The following is a 21865-nucleotide window of genomic DNA, read 5'->3' as shown; positions in this document are numbered from 1 at the left end:
CTGCAAAGAAGTAAAAAGCTAACCTTTTCAAACAATATTGCTTCTCTCTCACTTACCAACTTTACATTTCCCTGTATGGCCCCGGAAGATGACTGGTTAGCCAGAGACGGGTAAGATTCCTCAAGGGAGGAACAACCTAAGACAGGTACAGTCGCAGGTGGGCCATCAGGTGAGAAATTGGGGATCAACAGAGGTGAGGCTTAGAACCTCACCTCCGCTGTTTTGATAGAAACCTTCTGCATCCGTGGATGTTTTATTGCCCTTGTCTACCTTGGATTAACACTTAGTCTACAGCTCACACCTGATCATCTACATTTGCTCTCTTACAACACTAAACTATGTTTTCTACCTTTATCTTGCATCTACCTACCACTTCAGCATTTTATTAAAAATAATAATAATACTAAAGGAGAAATGTGGGATTCACATATAAATCAAGTATAAAAATCAAACGAATATTCATATTTGACCTGATTGTTTATAGTTCATAATGCATGATCAAAACCGAAAGTTTCTGTGATGGCTGCCCTTGCACTGTTCACCATGTAAGAACTTATTCACTATGTAAGAATTTGTTCACCATGTAAGAACTTGTTCGTTATGCTTCAGAAGATTGGAGACTGACAAGAATTAGGCTTGGGGTGGATTAATGATTGTGCATTGAGCATTGAGTCCCCTATACAGAATTTTATTGTTGTTAACAACCATTTGATCAATAAATATGAGAGATGCCCTCTCAAAAATATAAATAAATAAATAAATAATCAAATATACAATAAAATAAAACTTCCCAGGAGGACCAAAAAAAAAAAACTCGGAGACAAACGTTACATATTGCAACAAATAAAAGTTATAAAAATGGAAATGTAATCATCACGTACCATGCGGCTTAGCTTTGAAGAATAGTTACATAACTGTAAAATACTCAGTGTGCATACTGATTATGGATTTTTGTGTAAGTTGTAGTGGGAGGAGGTAGTATAAAAGAACCTACACATTCATCTTCCATACCAGGAAGCCCATAGATAGTGTCAAAATAAAAATATAAAGAAATAGCAGTATTAAAAGGACTATTTAGAAAGAAGGAGTAAATGTCCCAACAAAAAAGCTGAAAGAATTGAAAAAAGTTACCACAGGAATGCAGGAACAAAGCACAACAGTGCTGCAGCTTTAAAAACATTATTTTTAATTGTGTAACTTGTTATTGAATTTGTAAAAATGTAAACATATTACTTTGATAAAAATAAGTACTAAAAAACAACACTCAGTATTTGAGGAAGACAGAGAAAAAACACCTGTTTTTATATAGTATGGTATGGCCCAAATTCTACCCTGTTAAGTACCCCAGAACACTGAGCTTACAGGCAGAGGACAAAATAGGTATAGTTCCTCATGCTGTGTTGAACAAAATAAAGTTCAAAAGTAATTGTAGCCTGAGGACGAAATGTATGCATATATGAAATCACAACACTTACAGTTTTAGCAAGGGCTTTGATTCCTTTTCTAATCTCTTTCCTTTTCTCAGAAAACAGTTTGACCTCCTTTTTGATGGCCTGAAATAGAACAAGCGTATCACTTTAACAGGCAAGAGATATGATACATTATATGATATATAGACAGATACACACATACACACATACATACATAGCTATGTAGACATGTAGATAGCACTTCTCTAGAAGCAGGAAAAGAAAAGTAAAGAGTAATGATATAAAGTATACATGAAATAACACCACTGCAAAACCTTAAGTCACCTGCTCCTATGTAGGCGACTACTGAAGCAACTGGGAACTGATGGCAATTATAAGGCCAATGGAAAGAAAATAGTGAGTGAAAAATTAAATAGAGAACAGTTGACAAAGGAAAACCAGTTTGCTATTTCTATTTTATTGCGAACTTGAGTGAGACTAGATAAGAAGCAAAATCCAGGCGTGAGCTACTACCACTGTCACCTTCCTGCACATCTGCAGCCACGACGAGCCTTCTGTTCCCAGCCCACCCCTGCTCATTAAGTCGGCCCTGCAGCATTCCCCAACACCCACTCCAGCACGAGTACCACAGTTCATTCCTGGCTCTAGCTTGCCTGGACACTTTTGTTGGTTTCATATTAGCTTAAATACAGTTCTTAAAGCTCAGGCAACTTACTCTAAAAGATTGGGCTATGTGTAGGGTATTTGTTTGTTTAAGGAAAGTTATGCTTGTACGATGGGATGCTCTGCCAAGTAGTATCTCATTCTACTTTCTAACTTTCCAATGAGTTTTCATAGAAAATTGCTTGATTCGGTACACTTATAGAACATTATTATAAACCTCTCCCATGTCTTACAAATACCTCTTGGCTTTTTTGTTGTAGCCATGGAATTTTCTTTGTATCATCAACTTGAACTAATTCTTCTTGCAATGAGTCAATGCTTGACCTCATATTCTTATTTATCTTAAAAGAAGACAGATGCTTAAGTTTTAAATTCACAAAGTTCTTGTATGCCCACTCTACTTCACATACCTGCATTGAATCCCTTTGCACTTGTTGCATTTTTTGAAATAATCAAATATTTTGCCTGCCCAAGATGTGATGTTTTGTTAACTTAATTCCCACCAATCTGTCCTTATTTATATAAGCCATACTTTTCATTGAGAAGCAGAAATGATCAGACAGGTCACCCAATCGGTCTCTGTCTTCTTCCTGTGACTGTGCACAGAATGTTCCTGCCTGTCAAGGCCTGCCATGTTATTTGTACTCAGGATCTTAATCTTTTCCTCCTTCTCAAGGCCTTTACACTTTTTATAAAAATCCCATCGCCCTTCTACATCATCCATTTCTCCCTTCTACTGACTCTTTCTCAAACATGCTCTAGTATCTCCTGTACTCTCCATTGTCCACCACATTCCCTTTTAGGCACCACCCCCTTTCTGTGCTCTCCTTTGTAGGAAAATGTCTTCAAAGAGTTAAGGACGGCACACTCTCCTGGCCCTCCTGTGACCTCACTGGCCCCCAGCCCCCTTCTCAGTTTCCTTTGCCTTCCTGAGCTCTGCTCCTGGAAGAACTTCTCTAGTTCTCTGTCCTGGTCCCCTTCTGTTTCTCACCATCTGTTTTTCCATGATGACCTTACTTAGTTTCATGGCTTTAAATCCCAACCATATGCCCTTGACTCTCAAATCAACATCTCCAGTCCTGGCCTCTCCCCAGATCTCAAGGCTCAGCTATCCAGTGACCTGCTTGGTATCTCTGCTTGGATGTCCAACCGGCTTCTCCAGCTCAGCATAGGTAGCTGATTCCAGATTCCCTTCTTTCTCCCTCCCTACAGTCTTCCCCGTCTCTGTGAAAGGTACCACCTTCTACACAGTTGTTCAAGTAAAAATCTTAGGAGTCATCCTTGAGTCCTTTTTCCTCTCTCCCTCTATGTCCAATGTATCAGGGCGTTCTCTCAACTCTACTACTGAAACCTACTTGGAATCTACGACTTCCTTTCCACAGCACTCCCCCACCTCCATCATTGTTCCCTGGACCTCTGCCATAGCCTCCTAACTAATCTCCCTGCTTCCACTCTTGCCCCCTACAGGAAGTATTCTCTACACAGTGACAAGTAAATATTCACAAAATGTAAACAAGATCTAAATCCTCTGCTCAGAACACGTTAATAGGTTCTCATCACACACAACATAAAATCCAAACTCTTTACCTGGTTTACAAACCCATATTTACCTGGTCTTTTCCTGCCTTGAAGATCTCATCTCCTACCACTCTCAGCCCTGCTCACTTCAACCGCACAGGCCTCCTTTAGGTCCTCAAACATGCCAAGCTCTTTTCTCCTCTGCCTTGGGCACTCTTGCCCCCTGCCCCCGCCTTTGCATGGTGGCACCCTCTTCTTGTTCATTTCTCAGCTTAAAATGTTTTCTCCTTATTTACTAAATAGAGGCTATTCCAGCCAAACACTATCATACCAACACATATTTATTTGCTAAATAGATCTTGCTACTATCTAATCTTTCCTGATTTATCTATCTCTTTCTGCTCACTCCCAACCCCCAGTTAGAATGTAAGCTCCATGGAAGCAGAAACGTTTGTATCTTGTTTATGCTTATATTCCCCACAGCCTGGCTCTTTGTAGGTTTTCTATAAATATGTGTTACATGACTGAATGAATGATTGAATGAATGAATGTTGTTCTTCGGCTAGACACTTCCTAAATAAAGTATGTGATATAAAATATAGAGATATTGGTTTGATCAAGCACCGAAATTGATAGTAAGAATCTTTCTAAGGAAAGCCCAGATCTTGTGCCATGAGTTAAATAAGATCTAAGATGTAATATTTGGGATGGTTTTGAGAAAGGCTCTTTCAGATGTAGCTTATGCTCTTTTTGAAAATCTTGGGACACCTGGATAAAGGGGAATATTACTACTTATCTGCTCAAAGAAAACCACAAATTGAAAATGATATTATTTAGAGAGAAAGAATGAGAAAGAGAGAAAGAGAAGGAGGAGGAACAAACACTATTGAAACTCAACTGTGTGTTCAGATTCTGATCCCAAATCCGAGCCATCTCCTCGGGTTATATTTAAATAATTATTCTCCTCATCCATGGTGTTGTTTAAATAAGTTAAAAGTTGTTGGCAATATTCAGGAATTTCATTGGCTCAGTTTCCTCCAAACTGCCTACATTAATAAAAAGAAAACACACAGGCTACAAAATCATAATTTTAAAAAGTCACATTTAGCAGTATTATTTCCAGATACCTAACTATTTCTACACAAAGAGATACGTGGGCACCGCTCCACAGTGCCCTGTAGTTATTAGGACTCTACGTCTTAGGGGAGAGCCCTTTCATGGGCTCCAGGACATCGATAAGCCTCTTGACCTCTCTGGGCTAATGTCTCCTCACACTGTCCCCACAACCTTACCCTACATATCCTCTGTACTCACCTGACTTGGTCACTGTACAAAAGGGCCACCACTCTGGTAGAGCCCTTATAATGTAGTAAGTAGGTGTCATGCTGTTTCACATACATAATCACACTATCACATGCAGTCCTCATAATTCCCACCCTCCATTGAGGAAGTATTATTACCTCCACTCAGTATATCAGGGCATCTCAAACTTTAGGCACATTAGCACTGCCTGGCAGGTTTGTCAAAAACAGATTCCTTGCGCCCCCCACAGAGATTCTGATTCAGAAAGTGCATTTCTAACAAGTTCACAGTTCCTGCAGACCCCACCCTGAATCACATCGTTATTCAATGGTGATTTAGACAGGTTGCCACTTGCGTAAGATCACAAGCTAATTAGTCCTGGACCAAGGTTCAAACTTGACTTTGTTTTGAGTCAGAAATCCACTTGTGATTAACTATGAATGGATAAAAATATTACTTCCATAAATGAGGTTCCAGCACTTGTTTGCTGTTGCCTGATATGCTATTTGTTCACTTACCGTAAAGGATGTGTTAGGACTTGTCTATGAGATACAAATTTGTATTTTATTTTATTCCATGTATAAATTTTATTCCATGTATAAATGGGCATGACAATGCAGTCTTCAAATGTTTTTGAAATAAGTGGCCACAAAATTGCTATGATACAAAATCTCCATTTATATTTATTTACCATTTACAAATATTAAATATTTCACAAGGTCATTGAGAAAGACCAGGCTTTATGATTGTTTTGATCACAGGAGGCACCATGAGATATTATTTTCGTGGAAATGAATTGCACAATGATTACTGATGTCCGTCAGCATATTAAACAAGGTGACATTTCAACTCTAGGCTGTCATCTTCATGCTCTGTACCCCTTGGTCCTCATCTCTATGACTGGGTAACATTTGTTTATTTAGAATTTTGTTAATCTAAGCAAAGTCTAAATAATTTAATATTGTCTAAAGAAGTCTAATTAGGAAAGTAAATCTGTCTGTGTGTATCAGGATTTTACAGATAAATAGGAGCTTTTAAGTTTTATAGTTTCTACTGTTCAGAATTGTCCTTGTTCATTATGTTCCTCCAACAGGTGTTATAAAAGTTAGGGCTGGTCATCTAACATGTATTAACTTTGTGTTTGTAGTTTTTGTATTTTGAGGCCTTGACATCTGAGACCTTGCTGACCCTGGAAGGACTGCCAGGACCAGCCAATTGCTGGAGATAGTGAACAAGTAACCCTGGAGCCCACTTTTCAAATGCAAACCCATCAGTCCAGCCCGCACCCTCAACTGTCTCCTCTATTGGGCTTTCCTGCTCAGGACCACTACTTCCCTGCCCTAATCACCCCTGGGCCAAGTGACGGACAACTAGGGCAGCCCCTCTGCCACAGAACACGCTGAAATGATCCCAACTAGCCACCCCGAGGCCTGTCTGCTCCTTCCCTTGCACAGTAGAGGCCCTTGCCCACATTTTCCCTGTTTCCTCTGCATCCTTTCTCACCCGGATGCTTCCCCAGATGGCGTCCCCCGCAGCACGGCATACCCCCTCATCTTGGTAGCGTGGGGATAACAACCTTTTCAATGGCAGTTCTGTCCTGTTATGTTGGCCTTGCTATACCTAAATAACAAAATCTTTATTTTAAAACACCATACCTCACGGGGTTGCTTATTGTATATTGTGCATACCTCCATCTTAGGTAAACAAGGGTGCCATCACCTTTCCCATTCACCAGAATGTTTTGTCCATCCATTGAAATTCTCACTGATTGAATCCCGTGTGCCTGGTGAGAATGACTCCGACACTGAGCAAATGTTTCCTAAATAGTTTTAGAAACAGAGTGCAGAACTTACACATGCAATTCTACCATGTGGCTTTTCTCAGGGGGTTACATGTACTTTTGCTTGTGGCTAAATCTTTTTCTGTTTGTTAAAAGCATTTTAGTTGGTATGGAAGTAGACTTTAGGTAATACATAACACTGACAATCCCTAGTTCTAAAGACGTTACCAATCCTGATTTTTGTAGTATGGAAGGAGAGGGATTATCACTAATTTATAATCAGAAAATCAGACACAGAAGTGTGTACAGTTGCTGAAGGCTATGAAGTTAGGGAAGGGGTCTTGAGCAAGCACAGATGGCAAATTCAGAGGCCTTCAGAATCAGGCCCCATTTATGAGTGTGATGAGAGCTGATGGGTGCTGTGAAGAATGAGGGTGACATGCCCCACATGGAGGATGCTACTTAGACTAGTTTAATTAGAATCCAAATGAAACAGAGCTCTAATTTGGTACATAGGGCAACAGTTTAACCTCTCCGACTAAAAATGGGGATTTCTATGTCACACTGGTTCTCAACCATGATGCCTTTTTAAATTTTTTAACTTTTTGAATAGGTAATGCATTCATATAGTTCAAAATTCAAAACTACAGAAGAGTATGCAGTGGAATTTCCTTCCTCTCTCTATTACTCAATTTCCTCCTAAAGGTAATAATGTAATTAGTAACTTCAATATCCTTTCAGATTTTTTTTTATTCATTTAAACAAGTTTTTATACAAACATAATTTTTAACACAAACTATAGCATAATATGTATATTATGCACCTTGCTTTTCCTCCTTAGGACTATGTCTTGGGGTTCTTTCCATATTATTGCTTTCGATTTCCTCATTCTGTATTACAGCTGCCTAATGTTCCATATTTTATTTATGCACTGTTTATGTACCAGAATTTATTTATCAAGTCCTCTGTTGATGAACATCAGGTTGCTTTTACAAATAGTGCTGCCATGAAGAACCTCACATATGAGGTGCTTTGCATAGAATCACCCAGAAAAACTTTGATGTCTTGTCATGTCATGCCTCTGTAAGTTGTAACATACATCACAAATAATTTGAATGAGTACAGCAGTTTGCAAATTGTTCACTTCAAAATAATTTCTAAAAAATTTGAGATTTTCCTGTATAATAATATCACTTTTGCCCTGTTGTATTCCAAATATACTTTCTTGCACAGGTGAGCAAGGAGACCTAAATCTGCACAGAGCCCAGTTCATCTGTGGATCTCAGGAGTGTGTCATATGGGTGATTGTGATGCTTCGGGTAGGTGGGGCAGAACTCTGAGTAAGAATTGCTGACAGCACTATCTGAAAACCAGTATAACCTGGTCTAAAACCTAGAAAAGTATCCTCCACTTTTTTGGGAGAAGAAACTATTTTCACTTGCTCAGAGGTCTGAAACAATGGAAATCAGAAATGGTGGTGGTAGTGGTGATGTTGAGGTCTGCAAGTGATGGAGGAGGACTCACTAGGACCACACCTTTCTCCCTTATGCTCTTCCAGCACTGAGCGCTAGGTGGGGGGCAGCAGCCAGCCCAGAGGCCCTCCCGTCCAAGGAGATAGCAGCAGTAATTCCTAGGTTTGCACAGCAATTCACTTCTTCCAGAGCAATGTTACATACTGTCTCTCACAGAATCCCACAGACTGACAGCGATTAAGGTTTCCTTAATATTACAGATGACCATCCAAAGCTCAGTGAAGCTCAGTGAGTTTCCAAGACACACAATTAAGTGATGATGGAGCTGGTTTGGAGCTCACCTTCATATCCCTGCCTGTGCTCTTTATTTACAGATCTTAGTCTACTGGTTGGTGTTTCCTCCTTTAGAGACTCAAACCTTAGCACGTAAAAACACCCACAAAATGTTGACTTGATAATCAGTGATAAATAAGTTATGGGTCAATTTACCTAAGAAAGAATTCTAATTCCTTTCCTAAGGGCTTTTGTTCCTTGTATGAGATCAAGTTATACATCCCAAGATAAAAAAAAAAAATTTTTTTTTTACCAAAGTATGAACATCTCGGATACACAGAATGCCACATTTAGCTGTTGTTATGAGCCACAATCCATGTGGAGACAAAGAGAGCATTCCAGGTCCATAATGTCCACTCTGCACTTTTTTGTACAGCTTAAGAATGCAAATACCACTATGTGCCTGCCAATCAAAAAAAAAAGACCAAATTATAGAAAAGGTTAGGGGAGAGGCACCTTAGGGTTTACAATTATGCACATATGGTCAGATTCAAATCCACAAATACTTCCAATGGAAATAAACTGATATATGATAAAGTGGGGACCTGCATTTACACCACATTTTTCATCTTTGTTTACAAATAAAAATTTGTTTTGGCAACTAAGAAAAGTCTTCTTTATATTTAGCTCCCATTAAAGATCTCAGCCTATACCGAGTCTATTTTTTATTAATCCTTTTCATTTACCTCCATGCTCGAGTCAAAATACCTCAGTCAATAATCCCCTTTGTATTTCCACATACAAGCCTCTGCACATTGTATGACTTTTGTCTGGAATGCGCATCCCCACCTCATCCCCACCTATTTTGTCTCCTCCCTATCTCAGCAACCTCCCACCCCCGCCTACCAAGATTGTACAGAGTACTTCTCCATGTCTAAATCTGACCTATTCTTCAGAGACCATTTCAAATATAACTTCCTTCATTAAACTTTCCTTGAATCTTCCTTTCCATAAACCATTTCTTCCTTCTCTGAATTTCTCCTTCACACTGTGCTGACACTGGCTGCTCTGGGAGAGAAGGGCTTCAATTGAAGGGTTTAGAGAGGAAGAGTGGTAGATAATCTGGTCAGTGTATGTAGAAGGAGTGACGCACAATGGGAAATGTTTGAATAGAGTGTGGATAAAAGGATGGCATAACATTGTTTAACTGTTTCGTGCAATGTTGTGTTGTGGGTGAAACTGTAACATTTCCAGAATATCTCTCCTGGCTTTTGTACATCTGCATATCAATAGGCGCCCAAGGGCGGAGACAAGTATGGCTTTAGTGCATTTGCATCATTCCTCAGGGGTGGAGAGAAGTTCATCTCCATATCAATGGGCAATTACCTGGGTGAAGAGGGCTTATCTGTACCTGAGAGGTGAGGGGAGGCAGGTTTTGCTTCTGCTGGAGCAGGAAAGAGAAGGGCCTGGACTGCAGTTTGTAAACAGTAAACGGATTTTAAACTTTATTTCTCCCTTTGACTGATTTCGGTTTTTAGAGGTATTTTGACCCGGAATTTCCTCTCCCTGGACCTACATGTGTCCAGGTGCAATGTTGCAATGAAAATCACTAATCCCATAATCCCTGACATCTGTGGATGAAATTCCTAATGATAGACTGTTTTCAAAGACAGTAAACTAATATTGTGTCATATGTATCTTTATCTGACAAGTATGATGTGTTGTGGCACAAATATGAAGTTGTTCAAATGTATTTTATGATGGGTTAACAAATAATGCTAATATATACCTAATTCAAGGAAATTATGTTACTGTAATAAGGCCATTTGTTAACTGGACTATGATGTTAAAGCATACATTATGTCTAATTAATACAACTTGTCAATCTTTTTGCTAAGATAAATAATAACACCCTTAAGTTTTGGCATACTTTTTCAGGAAGAAGATAGCTGCAGATGTATGGCACTTGATTACAGAAGCCATATATTTGGTTACTTTTAAAGTCCAACACCGCAGAGGACAGAGTATGCTCTATCTCATACAGGATCTTATGAATGAATTCATCATTCAGCCTTCCTCTTTCATCAGAAAACTTTGCAGAAACTATAAGATTTGGGGTAAAGGAAAGATTACTTGCACCATATATTGATTTTCTTTTTTAAACCATTATGAGCAACTATAAAAAGCAAAATAAAAAATCTGAATGCTCAATAAATAATGCAGAGGCTATTTAGGAGATAAAAATGATTTAAAACAACTTTAAATTAGAGCTGTTAGAACCATAAGAACTACTTGAGTATTAAATGACTAATAGTGAGTAACATATCTTCTATATGGCTTTGGTTAATTTCATCAGTTAAGTAGAGACATCACTAAAATAAACTTATAAATGGTCTAGAGATTCTTAATTAAAACATAAAAGTTCTTTGAGGTTTTCAGCTCTCTTATTTATACTCTATATATTTGCAAAATAGCTACCCAGGTATATTTGTTATCTAAACAAAGAGTTTATCAGACCTCTTTATCCAGAGAGCTTTCTTTACAGTTTTATCAGTGAAAACAACCACAAACTAACCTGTCTGAATTTAACTATGTATACTTAAAGCTACAAAACAAAAGACATCAGAAAATGACAAATCAGTTGAACAAAAGTGCCAGTCAATCCTGTTTCTTTCCTCTGATATGACAGACTCATATGAATGAATATCTAGAGGAAACTCCACATTTCACATTGTTTCTCAGCCACAACAGATTCCCTTTGTAAGATGCATAAAACATGACCATTTTACCTCTTCATATGTTGAGGAAAAAATTGCTGTCACCAAGGGAAAAAAAAAAACTATAGCAACTATTCATCTGGGCCCAGATTAGAATTGGTTTCTTATTTTTTCTTTACCGTGTGGTAGTATTTTAGGCAGAGTAAATATCTCCAGCCTGCTTCTTCCTGTTTCTGGAAGTGGGGAAAGAACCATCACTTCCACTATGTCTGTTTCCAAAAGAGACACCGTGGAAATTTGTAAAATGCCTTTGTTCACCTCTAAAAGCAAGTAGAAATCAGCACCACAATGGTCACTGATAAGTTTAAAGAATCTTTTTTCTTCCCAAGTAAGATATCACATAAACCTGCCTTAACTAAATCTTTACATCCAAATTTATTTACATTTAAAGTGACCTTTAAACATAACTGATAGGGCCATTTTTCTTTTTTTTGAGAGGGCATCTCTCATATTTATTGATCAAATGGTTGTTAACAACAATAAAATTCTGTATAGGGGACTCAATGCTCAATGCACAATCATTAATCCCCCCAAGCCTAATTCTCATCAGTCTCCAATCTTCTGAAGCATAACGAACAAGTTCTTACATGGTGAACAGCACAAGGGCAGTCATCACAGAAACTTTTGGTTTTGATCAGCATTATGAACTATAAACAATCAGGTCAAATATGAATATTCGTTTGATTTTTATACTTGACTTATATGTGAATCCCACATTTCTCCATTATTATTATTATTATTATTATTATTTAATAAAATGCTGAAGTGGTAGGTAGATGCAAGATAAAGGTAGAAAACATAGTTTAGTGTTGTAAGGGAGCAAATGTAGATGATCAGGTGTGTGCCTGTAGACTATGTGTTAATCCAAGCTAGACCAGGGCAATAAAACATCCACGGATGCAGAAGATCTCTCTCAAAACAGAGGGGGTGAGGTTCTAAGCCTCACCTCTGTTGATCCCCAATTTCTCACCTGATGGCCCCCCTGCGACTGTGCCTGTCTTAGGTTGTTCCTCCCTTGAGGAATCTTACCCGTCTCTGGCTAACCAGTCATCTTCCGGGGCCATACAGGGAAATGAAAAGTTGGTAAGTGAGAGAGAAGCAATATTGTTTGAAAAGGTTAGCTTTTTACTTCTTTGCAGATTCATGCCTGATAGGGCCATTTTTGATGAACGGATGGGGGTTTCTCCTGATTAGATGTCTGGGTTGGCATATTCAACCCAGCTCAGCTGGGCTCAGCTTCTTTCCCAGCAAGGGAGGCCCAGCAAAGGAGGGCTGCCATTCCACTCAACTCAGTAGCACTGCCCGCTTTTGCCCCTTGAATGTCTACTCCAGCCAGTTTGCCCACTCCTGATAACAGGATAAAGTCAGGCATCAAGTCAGGCATCTGTTCTTTGCATCTGTAGTCAAGGTATTGTGGGTGTGGTGGATATACACATGACTTAATGAGTTTGCTCCTCTAGAATCCAGGTAGTCTGACCTTTGCAAGGTGTCATGACTGGGCCCACCTTGATTCTTTCCACAGTCACTACTCCCACTCTCCATGGGGGCTGTTCAGCATGTGTCTACTTTCTCAGGCCCTCAATATCAGCCTCTGCCTTCAGGTGGTCAGTGGATGATCTTTTCTCTGAAGACTTAGGACATCTGACCCAAGCTGGACTTCAGCTTTCTTATCCCTACTCATTGTATTTTTCCTCTGTCTGTTCCCATCCTACCTTAGGCAGGACTTGCATCCACTCTGAGGCCAGCCATAGGTCCTACCACACTCCAGGTCATCTAATTTACATAGGTTACCTCTTTGGCATCATTAAGCAATTGGGTTTGCTTCTACTCTGTCTTAAGCCATCTCATCAGCTTGCACGATTTCAAGGTCAGAATTCTGTTAAAGCCTTGAACTCAAATCTCTATTTCCAAACATATGCTGTCTATCCTCAAATAAAGAACTTACTGGCTTCAAATCTACAGAGCTTGTCAGCTATTGTTATGATTAATATCACCTCTTGCCTGGAATACTATAATGGTTTCCTGACTCATCATGTTTATTCTATTCTCCTGCCTCTCTGCTCCATTCTTCACACTCATGCCAGCATTGTCCTCTAAAAAACAACTCAAATTATGCCAGTCCCATCTTGAAAACCTCTGATGGTAACTTATTAACCATGAAAAAAGTCCAGACTTGGAATGATATTCAAAACCTGCTGTTTTCTTTCAGGCTCCACTGCCATGATCATCTACACCAGACTCCCCACCATTCCAAGGGCCTTTGTTCAGACTTTTCTCTTGAGCTGGAATACTAAGGTGCCCATCCTCCACTACTTTAAACCGTCAGCGAACCCTCCCCAGCCCTATACCCCCCTTTGTCTGTGCCCCCTGCCTTTGCCTCCACTCCTTTCCTCACACCTGGCACAACTGCTTCTTCCTCTAAGCCTACACAGCATTCTACTTATTCTTCCTTCACTAAGTTGTCTCCTTGACCTTTCCATGCCCCCACGAGGCCTAAGTTCAACATATTATACCTAATAGGCACTCAGTAATTTTTAAAAAAAATCAATGAATGGATTTAGAAATATATTTAGGGTAAAAACATACACATATATTTGGTACTTAAAGCCAGAGAGAAAAGTATTAGTTCTTACTGTCTATCACACAAGTGCTACCTCATCTACCAGACCTGTGGTTTTGCTGGGCATGTGGATGAACATTACTGAAAAGTCTGGACATCATTTGGTTTAAAGAGGAAGCATTAAAGATACATGTAATAAAACTTTCTTTAGATATCTTTGTTAAATAGAGATCAAATATTATTTTAACATACATTTCAAAGATAATCAACCCAACTTCCCTTTGTAATAACATTAGGAATATTTAGCCATTTCATTAATTCATTAAACTAATTCAAGAAACTTTATTTAACATCAACTATGTACCAACATGTACCAACTGTGGACCACCAGATGTTTCCCAAAACCTCCTAAAACTTTAGGAATTCTCCCAAGTAACTTTTAACGGTTATTTAAATGTTTCTCTCTTAGAAAATAATTGTTTCACTATAGGCCAATTTTCACAACCTTAAATTCTTTGGAATAAAGTGACCAATATTTTAGACGAATAAACATTCTATGTAGTACCTATGAATCCAAGAATCTGAAATAAGCTTGAGGGGTTGGCATTGATAACAAAGATGTATCCTTCCAGTGTTCCAACTAATAGATACATTCCTCGCTGGTCATAACTGGAAAAGAAAAAATATGATTATCAGATTTTACCTATTTCACTAATAAATGGTAAACCTATTGACTGACAGCATGGCAATACATTCAAAACCAGTCATTTTATCATTTGTGATTTTTTAATACTATCAGACCTTATAAAAGCTAAGCTATTACATGCAAATGTAATCATTACATTCTAGGCTAATGATATTTTCAAATTGCAAGTTATAGTATCCAGTCAAGAAGATTCACCAAAGATGGGCAATTACTTCATTGTAAGTGAATGTAATATTACAGTAGCGCTTTCTTGATACTGCAAGTGGAAATAAGCAATTCTTGAATTAGTGATGGGTGTGACATTTCAGTATCCTTCAGGACCACTATCTGGCAGGAGGAGGAAGAATGTAGCGAAAGGTTTCTACACTTTCCCCAAATTAGAAAAAAATGGGAAAATGCACATTAGGATAAGAAAAAAGGATCTAGGAAAGAAGAGGCATCAAAAAATATGGTATGGAGGAACAGGGTGTACATGGAGGCAAGTTACAGACCCTTCCCACTGAGTGGCGGCAGCTGAGCTTTTAGGAACAGCACAGACCGCAGAAACCCAGCTCCTCCAGGCAACTGGGAAAACGCTTTTCTTAAGCTCTCTGGATCTGAATTCTCTGTGTGGAAGAGAGACAAACAATACCTGTCTGACACATTCACATTCAATAGCCACAGTGTGTGACAGCACCTCAAGCTCTCAAGCAGGGCACAAATGTTAGTTCTTATTAATACTATTACCATAAATTAACAAAAGAAAGACTAATAATAACTATATACTAACTATTATAAGTCCAATGTCTCTATGCTGTCTTCTTAAAAGTATTGCTCAAAAGATTTGAAATCATTCTAAATGCTCATCAATTTACTGTCTTTTAAAAATGATGGTATATCTTACAATGGACAAAAGACAGCCTCTCCAGTAACTGGTGTTGGGAAAACTGGACAGCTTCATGCAAGGGAATGAAACTGGATTACTGTCTAACTCCATACACAAAAGCAAACTTGAAATGGATCAAAGACCTGAATGTAAGACATGAAACCACAAAACTCTTAGAAGAAAACATAGGCAAAAATCTCTTGAACATAAGCATGAGCCGTTTTCTCCTAGACACGTCTCCTTGGGTAAGGGAAACAAAATGAAAGATGAGTAAGTGGGACTACATCAAACTAAAAAGCTTCCGTACAGCAAAGGACACCATCAGTAGAACAAAAAGGCAACCTATTGTATGGCAGAATATATTCATAAATGATTTACCCAATAAGGGGTTAACATCCAAAATATATAAAGAACTCATATACCTCAACACACACAAAAAACAAATAACCTGATTAATAAATGGACGAAGGACCTGAACAGACATTTCTCCAGAGAAGAAATACAGATGACCAACAGGCACATGAAAAGATGCTCCACACTGCTGATCTCAGGAAATGCAAATCGAACCATAATGAGATATCACCTCACACCAGTTAGAATGGCCACCATCCAAAAGACAAGATATAACAAGTGTTGGCAAAGATATGGAGAAATGGTAGTCCTCCTACACTGTTGGTGGGAATGTAAACTGGTGCAGCCCCTGTGGAAAGCAGTATGGAGGTTCCTTAAAAACTAAAAATAGAAATACCATTCAACTCAGTAATTCCACTTCTGGGAATTTACCCAAAGAAAACAAAAGCCCTGATTAGAAAAGATACATGCACCCCTATGTTTAGTAACCTAAGTGTCTATCAATAGATTATCAGTTAAAGAAGATGTGGTACATATATACAGTGGAATATTTTTCAGCTATAAAAAAGAGAAATCCTGCCATTGTGACAACATGGATGGACCAAGAGAGGAGTATGCTCAGTGAAATAAGCCAGGTGGAGAAATACAAATACTTTTGTATTTGTGAAATCTAAAAACAAAGCAAAACAATGAACAAAACAGCAGTAGACTCATAGACACTGAGAAGTGACTAGTGGTTACCATGGAGGAGGGGTTGGGGTGGATGGGTGGGAAGAGAGGGATTAAGGAGCATAAAAATTCTCAATCATAATACCAGTTGGCCACAGGGACAGTAGTACAGCATGGAGAATATAGCCAATGATTCTGTAACATCTTCCTATGTTGACAGAGACTAACTGCACTAGTGGGGGTGAGGACTTAATAATATGGGTAACTGTTGAGTCACTGTGTTTTATATTTAAAACCAATAAAAGACTGTATATCAGCAATACTTCAATCAAATAATTTAAAAATGGGTATCAACAGTTGTCCTGTCTGTACAAGTGACAGAAAAACCTAATACATGTAATTTTTCCATTAAAGAATGATGGTATATTCATATAATGGAATACTATGTAGATGTAAAAAAGAATGAGAAAGGTCTTTATGTGTAAACAGAAAACATTCTCCAACATACAGCATTATGTGAAAAAAACAAAACAAAAAATGAGGTGCAGAACATTGTATATGGTTGCTATCCTTTAGGAGCAAAGGCAGTGACTCTGGACCCCAACTGCCTAGGTTCAAATCCCAACGTTTGCCATTTACTACCTGCGTAATATTAAGCAAGTTATTTACACTCTTTGTGCCTCATCTTTCTCAACTGTAAAATGGAGACAATAAGAGTATCTATCTGGTAAAGTTAATACAACAGAAGTGCCTGGCACACACTAAGCGCTTGAGAATTATTTGTGTAATTAAGAAGAAGTACTCATTTTTTTGCTTGTTTATGGACAGAATATCTCTGGGTAAAAAATTATGGCTTTCCTGAAATTCTCAAGAGACAAGCCTGACAACCTTGCTGCCAGAAGCAGGCGGTACTTACAGGAGGTGCTGCACGGACATTTCGGAGAGAAAGGCTTTGTGAACTGCCTGCGGGGACTCGGCATCTCGGACATCGAGGAAATGGACAGAGCCATCCACAGTCCCCACGGCTGCAGAGAGGGAGGAGGGAGAACAAGCCAGAGCTGTTGCCTGTTTAAAGCAAACCCCCAGATTCTTAACTTCACTGTGCCAGAAAACAAAGCCAGCTTTCCTACACATAAGAATTCTAGAATTTATTTGAAAAGCCTGCTGAATAAGAAGAGTGGCAAGCGTTGTGTGGTATTAAAAATTCCATACTCAATATTCCTGAGCTAACTGATTGCATAAAAAGTCACAGGAATCTGTACATTTTACTTTCTTAACTTAAAATTAGAATAATAAAAATATGTTAAAATTTCTTTAAGCCATGCTTCATTTTCATCCCTAATTGGTCATGAAATGATTATACCACTAACAATGAAAAATAAAATAAGAAATTTAAAACACATTTCTAGCATCTTTTGGAAAACTTTTTAGAATGTTAGTGAATTTTAGAAGTCATCATTCATCTGCTGGGTAACAGTAGATCCTGGGATGCTGGTATGACTGAGGAAGACTTCAGAAAATAACCATATCACTGGACCATATATTCAGTAACCAAAGAAATACATCACAGATTCTTGCTTATCTCATAATCATTTACAAAATACGATGTCTAAGAAAAGAAATTGGATTCATTCTTCCATAATTACACATTGTAGGTTGTTTTGAATAAAATCAGAACATTAAAAACAGAAAAGATCTTAAGAGATAATTGTTTTTCAGAATATAAAATGGAGGCAAAATAGAAATCATTCTGCAAAACAGAAAAAAGAAAAGTGCAGCATTTTGCCCCAGGATTCTGTACCTGGTGACAAAGCTTAGATGAGAAATCAGGTGTCCTGCCTCATTAGAATGCACAGCTTCCCAACTGAGCAGATTTTTATTTTATCTTTAAAAGTGAATTTTCCAAGGCTTAAACAGGTTGAACCTTTATCAATAGCTCAGTGTGAAACTGGAAGTGGAATGGTAAGGTTTTTTTTTTTTTTAACTGAAATCTTTTATGGGAGCTTTGCTTGTGTGTTGGGTGTACATTTGTGTATGTGTATGTATTCTCAAAATAATCAGTTGAAATTATCACCCATTCCAGCGTAATCATGGCCTGAGCTATAAATGTGCAGCAGTGTCTGGAGGCGTCTGACGTGCCTTAGCAGGCGCCGTCACACACAGCTGCAGTGTCCAGGTCTCCTGCCATCATGGTGCTGGGCCGGGTTCTCTGAGGACCACTGCCTAAGTGTTCATGGGGACACAGTCTTGGGTATGGCAGGAAGATCTGGCCTCAGCATGGCTGTGTCAGTCCATTTACTGATTCCCCACAGGGGAGTGGTATCCTCCAGCGAGGAAAAACCACCAGTTCTCCCCAACCTGGGCTGAAGTACATGAGTGCACCATGCCTGGTTAGGAGCTCAGAAAAGGTTTGTTGAGCTAACCGTGAAAGTTGTCTTAATCTCTCCTCTCTGGTAGGTGATGGGAATATATCTAAAGCAGAGAGCAGACCTTCTGATGGTGCCTCTTTCTCTCCTTAGCCAAGAAGAACAAAGTAGTAAGTCCTGATTATACAGGCCCCGCAGTGGGTTGTTTAATGTCTGTACGTCTTTCATCTGTAAAGGAGATTCGATGAGATGAACTTTAAGATCTCTTCTAGTTCTAGTAATTCTAATAGAAATGAGTACATAAAAGCCTTTTCACATAGGAGTCTACCTATATTTCACAGTCTTTTAGGTAAGAATTTTTAATCTTTCCCTTTTGGGGTAAGTTTTATTTATCCACTGAATCATGTACCTTTTACATCTTGGAATCCTCTTATGTAAGGAATGATGCTTCATCTTGTTTTGTAACTGAGATTTTAATTTTATAAAAGGCAAGGATTGTAACTTCCTTAGCTACTACCAAGATCCATATCTCATCTAGAACTGTGTAATACAGCAAATGATAATTTAAGAGAAAAATAGCATTATCATAGTTTCTTATTACTTTTGTGTTTTTAAAATATTATCTTACATAAAATCCACTGTGAACATGGTGGAAATAATGGTATCACTTTGTGGCAAGTGTTGTGAACAATTCTGGTTTGCCACCCCCAGCATCCACACACCCTCCTTCTGGAAAATTTCTTTAATATCCATGGAAACACTGTCTCTCTCCTGTTTCCAGGGTTGAGTGAAATAGATCTGACCCATTTCCAGGCTAAGCTTAAGCCAGTTAGCATTTCTCATTCCCCTGTCCACAGACATTAGTTCAGGGATGTTATTAAGGCATTAGAAGACGTTTACTAAGTCTTCTGGAAAGGAGAAACTTCTTTTCTCCTCTCACTGTAGAAGGCTTTATTCCCTGATGGCCTGGCAGGAGGTTGGCACCTGTGGCACTTGGTATCACTAAATGAAGCCTAAGATGAAACTGAAGACATGGTATACAGACAGACAGAAAGACAAGATCCTTGGTAGGATTTGAGTTGCTGGATCAAGTTATACCTGAGGCCAGACAAGTTCTATACTTTATAGTTGATTAAGGCAATAACTCCCATTTCTTATTTTTGGCTCAAGCTGCTTAGAGAGCAATTTTCTTTCATTTCTAACAGATCCCTTGATGTTAGATGGGGCCATTTAACTAATTATGGCCAAGGGGATGTTTCATTTTTGCGTAAAAGCACTTAATTGCTCATTTAAGACCCTCCAGCCCTCTCTTCCCATACCAGTGCACCGAGGAGCTCTTGTTGGGTAGAGCCTCCATCAGCCTGGCTTCCTGAAAGACCATGTGGAGCACATACGCTGCCAGACCACAATGAACTTATAGCATGAGTGAGATATAAACCGCTGGGATTTCAGAAATAATCACTACCACAGAAAAATTTGTCCTCTCTATACACCAATATAATACCTTATTTTCTATCCTCTGGGCTATAGAATATACTTTATACACAAGAATTACTCTTACTATATAAGGTAAAATGCAATAACACATCTGTAACAAGTATTTCTGTGGGCTATTGACGTGGATTTGAATGAGTAGACTAGATTAGGATACAGTATTTTTAAAAAATGCCTTTACAAGGCACACTTACTGGGGTATTCAGATAAACCCTGCTAACACAAGCACCATCTTCTATACACCAAACACTAATTTCTCCTGAATGTGTGAGCGTCTATATAAAAGAAAGAAAAATATCACATTGAAACAACCGTAAGAATAGACATAAATCTTAATCAGAGAAGGCCTGGAAGAAAAATCATATAATCAGAACCTCAAGGCTGGGAAATACTTTACATGTTAACTATTCCATAGTCTACATATTTTTTCTGGCTAGAATTCCCAAAATCTTAATGGATTTGTTGATAAATCATATGAAAAATGAAATACGTTTCTTGAGATCAACAACAGGTGAACAGTTAAGCACCAGAAAAACAGTTTACTTTCTAAATGTAGAGGGTGTGTTTCCTTTCTATAGACTGAGTTCATGTTTTATGCTTGGCAACTATTTCATTTTCATCTTCAGATGGGACTTCATCACTCTGAAAGATGGTAAATATTAATAGTTTAATGAGTGTTCACAACTCATTAGCAATGACTGTGTTTAAAGACCTGGCTTGGAAAGCTTGGATGGTGAATACAAGCAGGATGACTCCTAAGATTTCAACTGCTTGGGCCATTTTCAGAGACTTAATATTATGAAGACACAATATGATGTCATTCTAAATGGGCAATAGATTTGATGATGGAAGTGGCTAGCATTTCTACATCTTCAAGAATACCCTGTGCCTCCTGTTTGTATCAGGTCACACACAAACTTCCAAAATCTCATTTTTAAATCCTGCTGTAAAATGATAAAATATTCCTTACCATGCAGTATTCATTACCAGGTGTGATCAAATCAATTGCCTGAAATTTCCCATCACAAGATTCTAGGACTCTTTCAAATGTTGGCTCCTCACCAAAAGTGTAAATATAAACAGATCCCTGTTAAATATACCCAAAAAGAAAAAAGAAAGAAAAGTAATGCAAAAGTAATGCAACCCTGAGTTCAACAAATATGTATTAAATGCCTGTAAGCAAGGCACTGTGTGGGAAAAGGTAATGGAAAATTAGAGAGCAACTCAGTAAGGCTCTGACCTTGAGAAGCTTAAAATCTAGCTGCTGAATTGATTAAGTCATTCATTCATTTAAAATAATCAGTAAATAGGACTTTCTTCTTTTCTCAAATTCCATGCATTTTTAAAGTAACAAAATGTAATAAAACACTTTTTCCTGACTTCAAAAATAATGTCTATTTATGTAGAAAATTTATAAAATGTAGAAAACCAGTAAAGTTGTTAAGATGAACTAAATCCTATTACATACTAGACCATGGTGGCACTAATGAAAACTACGTCAGCCTTTGTGGAAATTGTGGAGGTGTGGCTGAAGCTGTTACTTTATGACATATCTATAATTCTCAGCTCCCAAAGTCACCTCTCAAAAAAAAATACCTTGTAAGTTATATATCTCTGCAAAGTAACTGTAATATGGTGT

General features: G+C 38.3%; 1 protein-coding gene across 2 annotated transcripts in view; it reads right to left on the bottom strand.

Annotated features, from left to right (window-relative positions):
- Positions 1–1470: 1470 nt before the first annotated feature.
- The window catches only part of LOC130684645 (cilia- and flagella-associated protein 43-like), a 28662-nt gene continuing 8267 nt past the window's right edge, over positions 1471–21865 (bottom strand). For both annotated transcript variants that reach the window (XM_057506291.1, XM_057506290.1), the window contains 10 exons: positions 21197–21313; positions 20421–20501; positions 17283–17431; positions 14341–14444; positions 11335–11475; positions 8752–8901; positions 6602–6732; positions 4510–4657; positions 2333–2434; positions 1471–1553 (listed from right to left, as the gene is read on the bottom strand). In XM_057506291.1, coding sequence (XP_057362274.1) covers positions 8894–8901; positions 11335–11475; positions 14341–14444; positions 17283–17431; positions 20421–20501; positions 21197–21313 — 600 coding nt within the window. In that variant the 3' untranslated portion in view covers positions 1471–1553; positions 2333–2434; positions 4510–4657; positions 6602–6732; positions 8752–8893. The remainder of the gene's footprint in view (positions 1554–2332; positions 2435–4509; positions 4658–6601; positions 6733–8751; positions 8902–11334; positions 11476–14340; positions 14445–17282; positions 17432–20420; positions 20502–21196; positions 21314–21865) is intronic.

This window comes from Manis pentadactyla, chromosome 8, assembly GCF_030020395.1.
Source record: "Manis pentadactyla isolate mManPen7 chromosome 8, mManPen7.hap1, whole genome shotgun sequence".
NCBI lineage: Eukaryota > Metazoa > Chordata > Mammalia > Pholidota > Manidae > Manis > Manis pentadactyla.
This window is presented reverse-complemented; position numbering and strand designations above follow the sequence as displayed.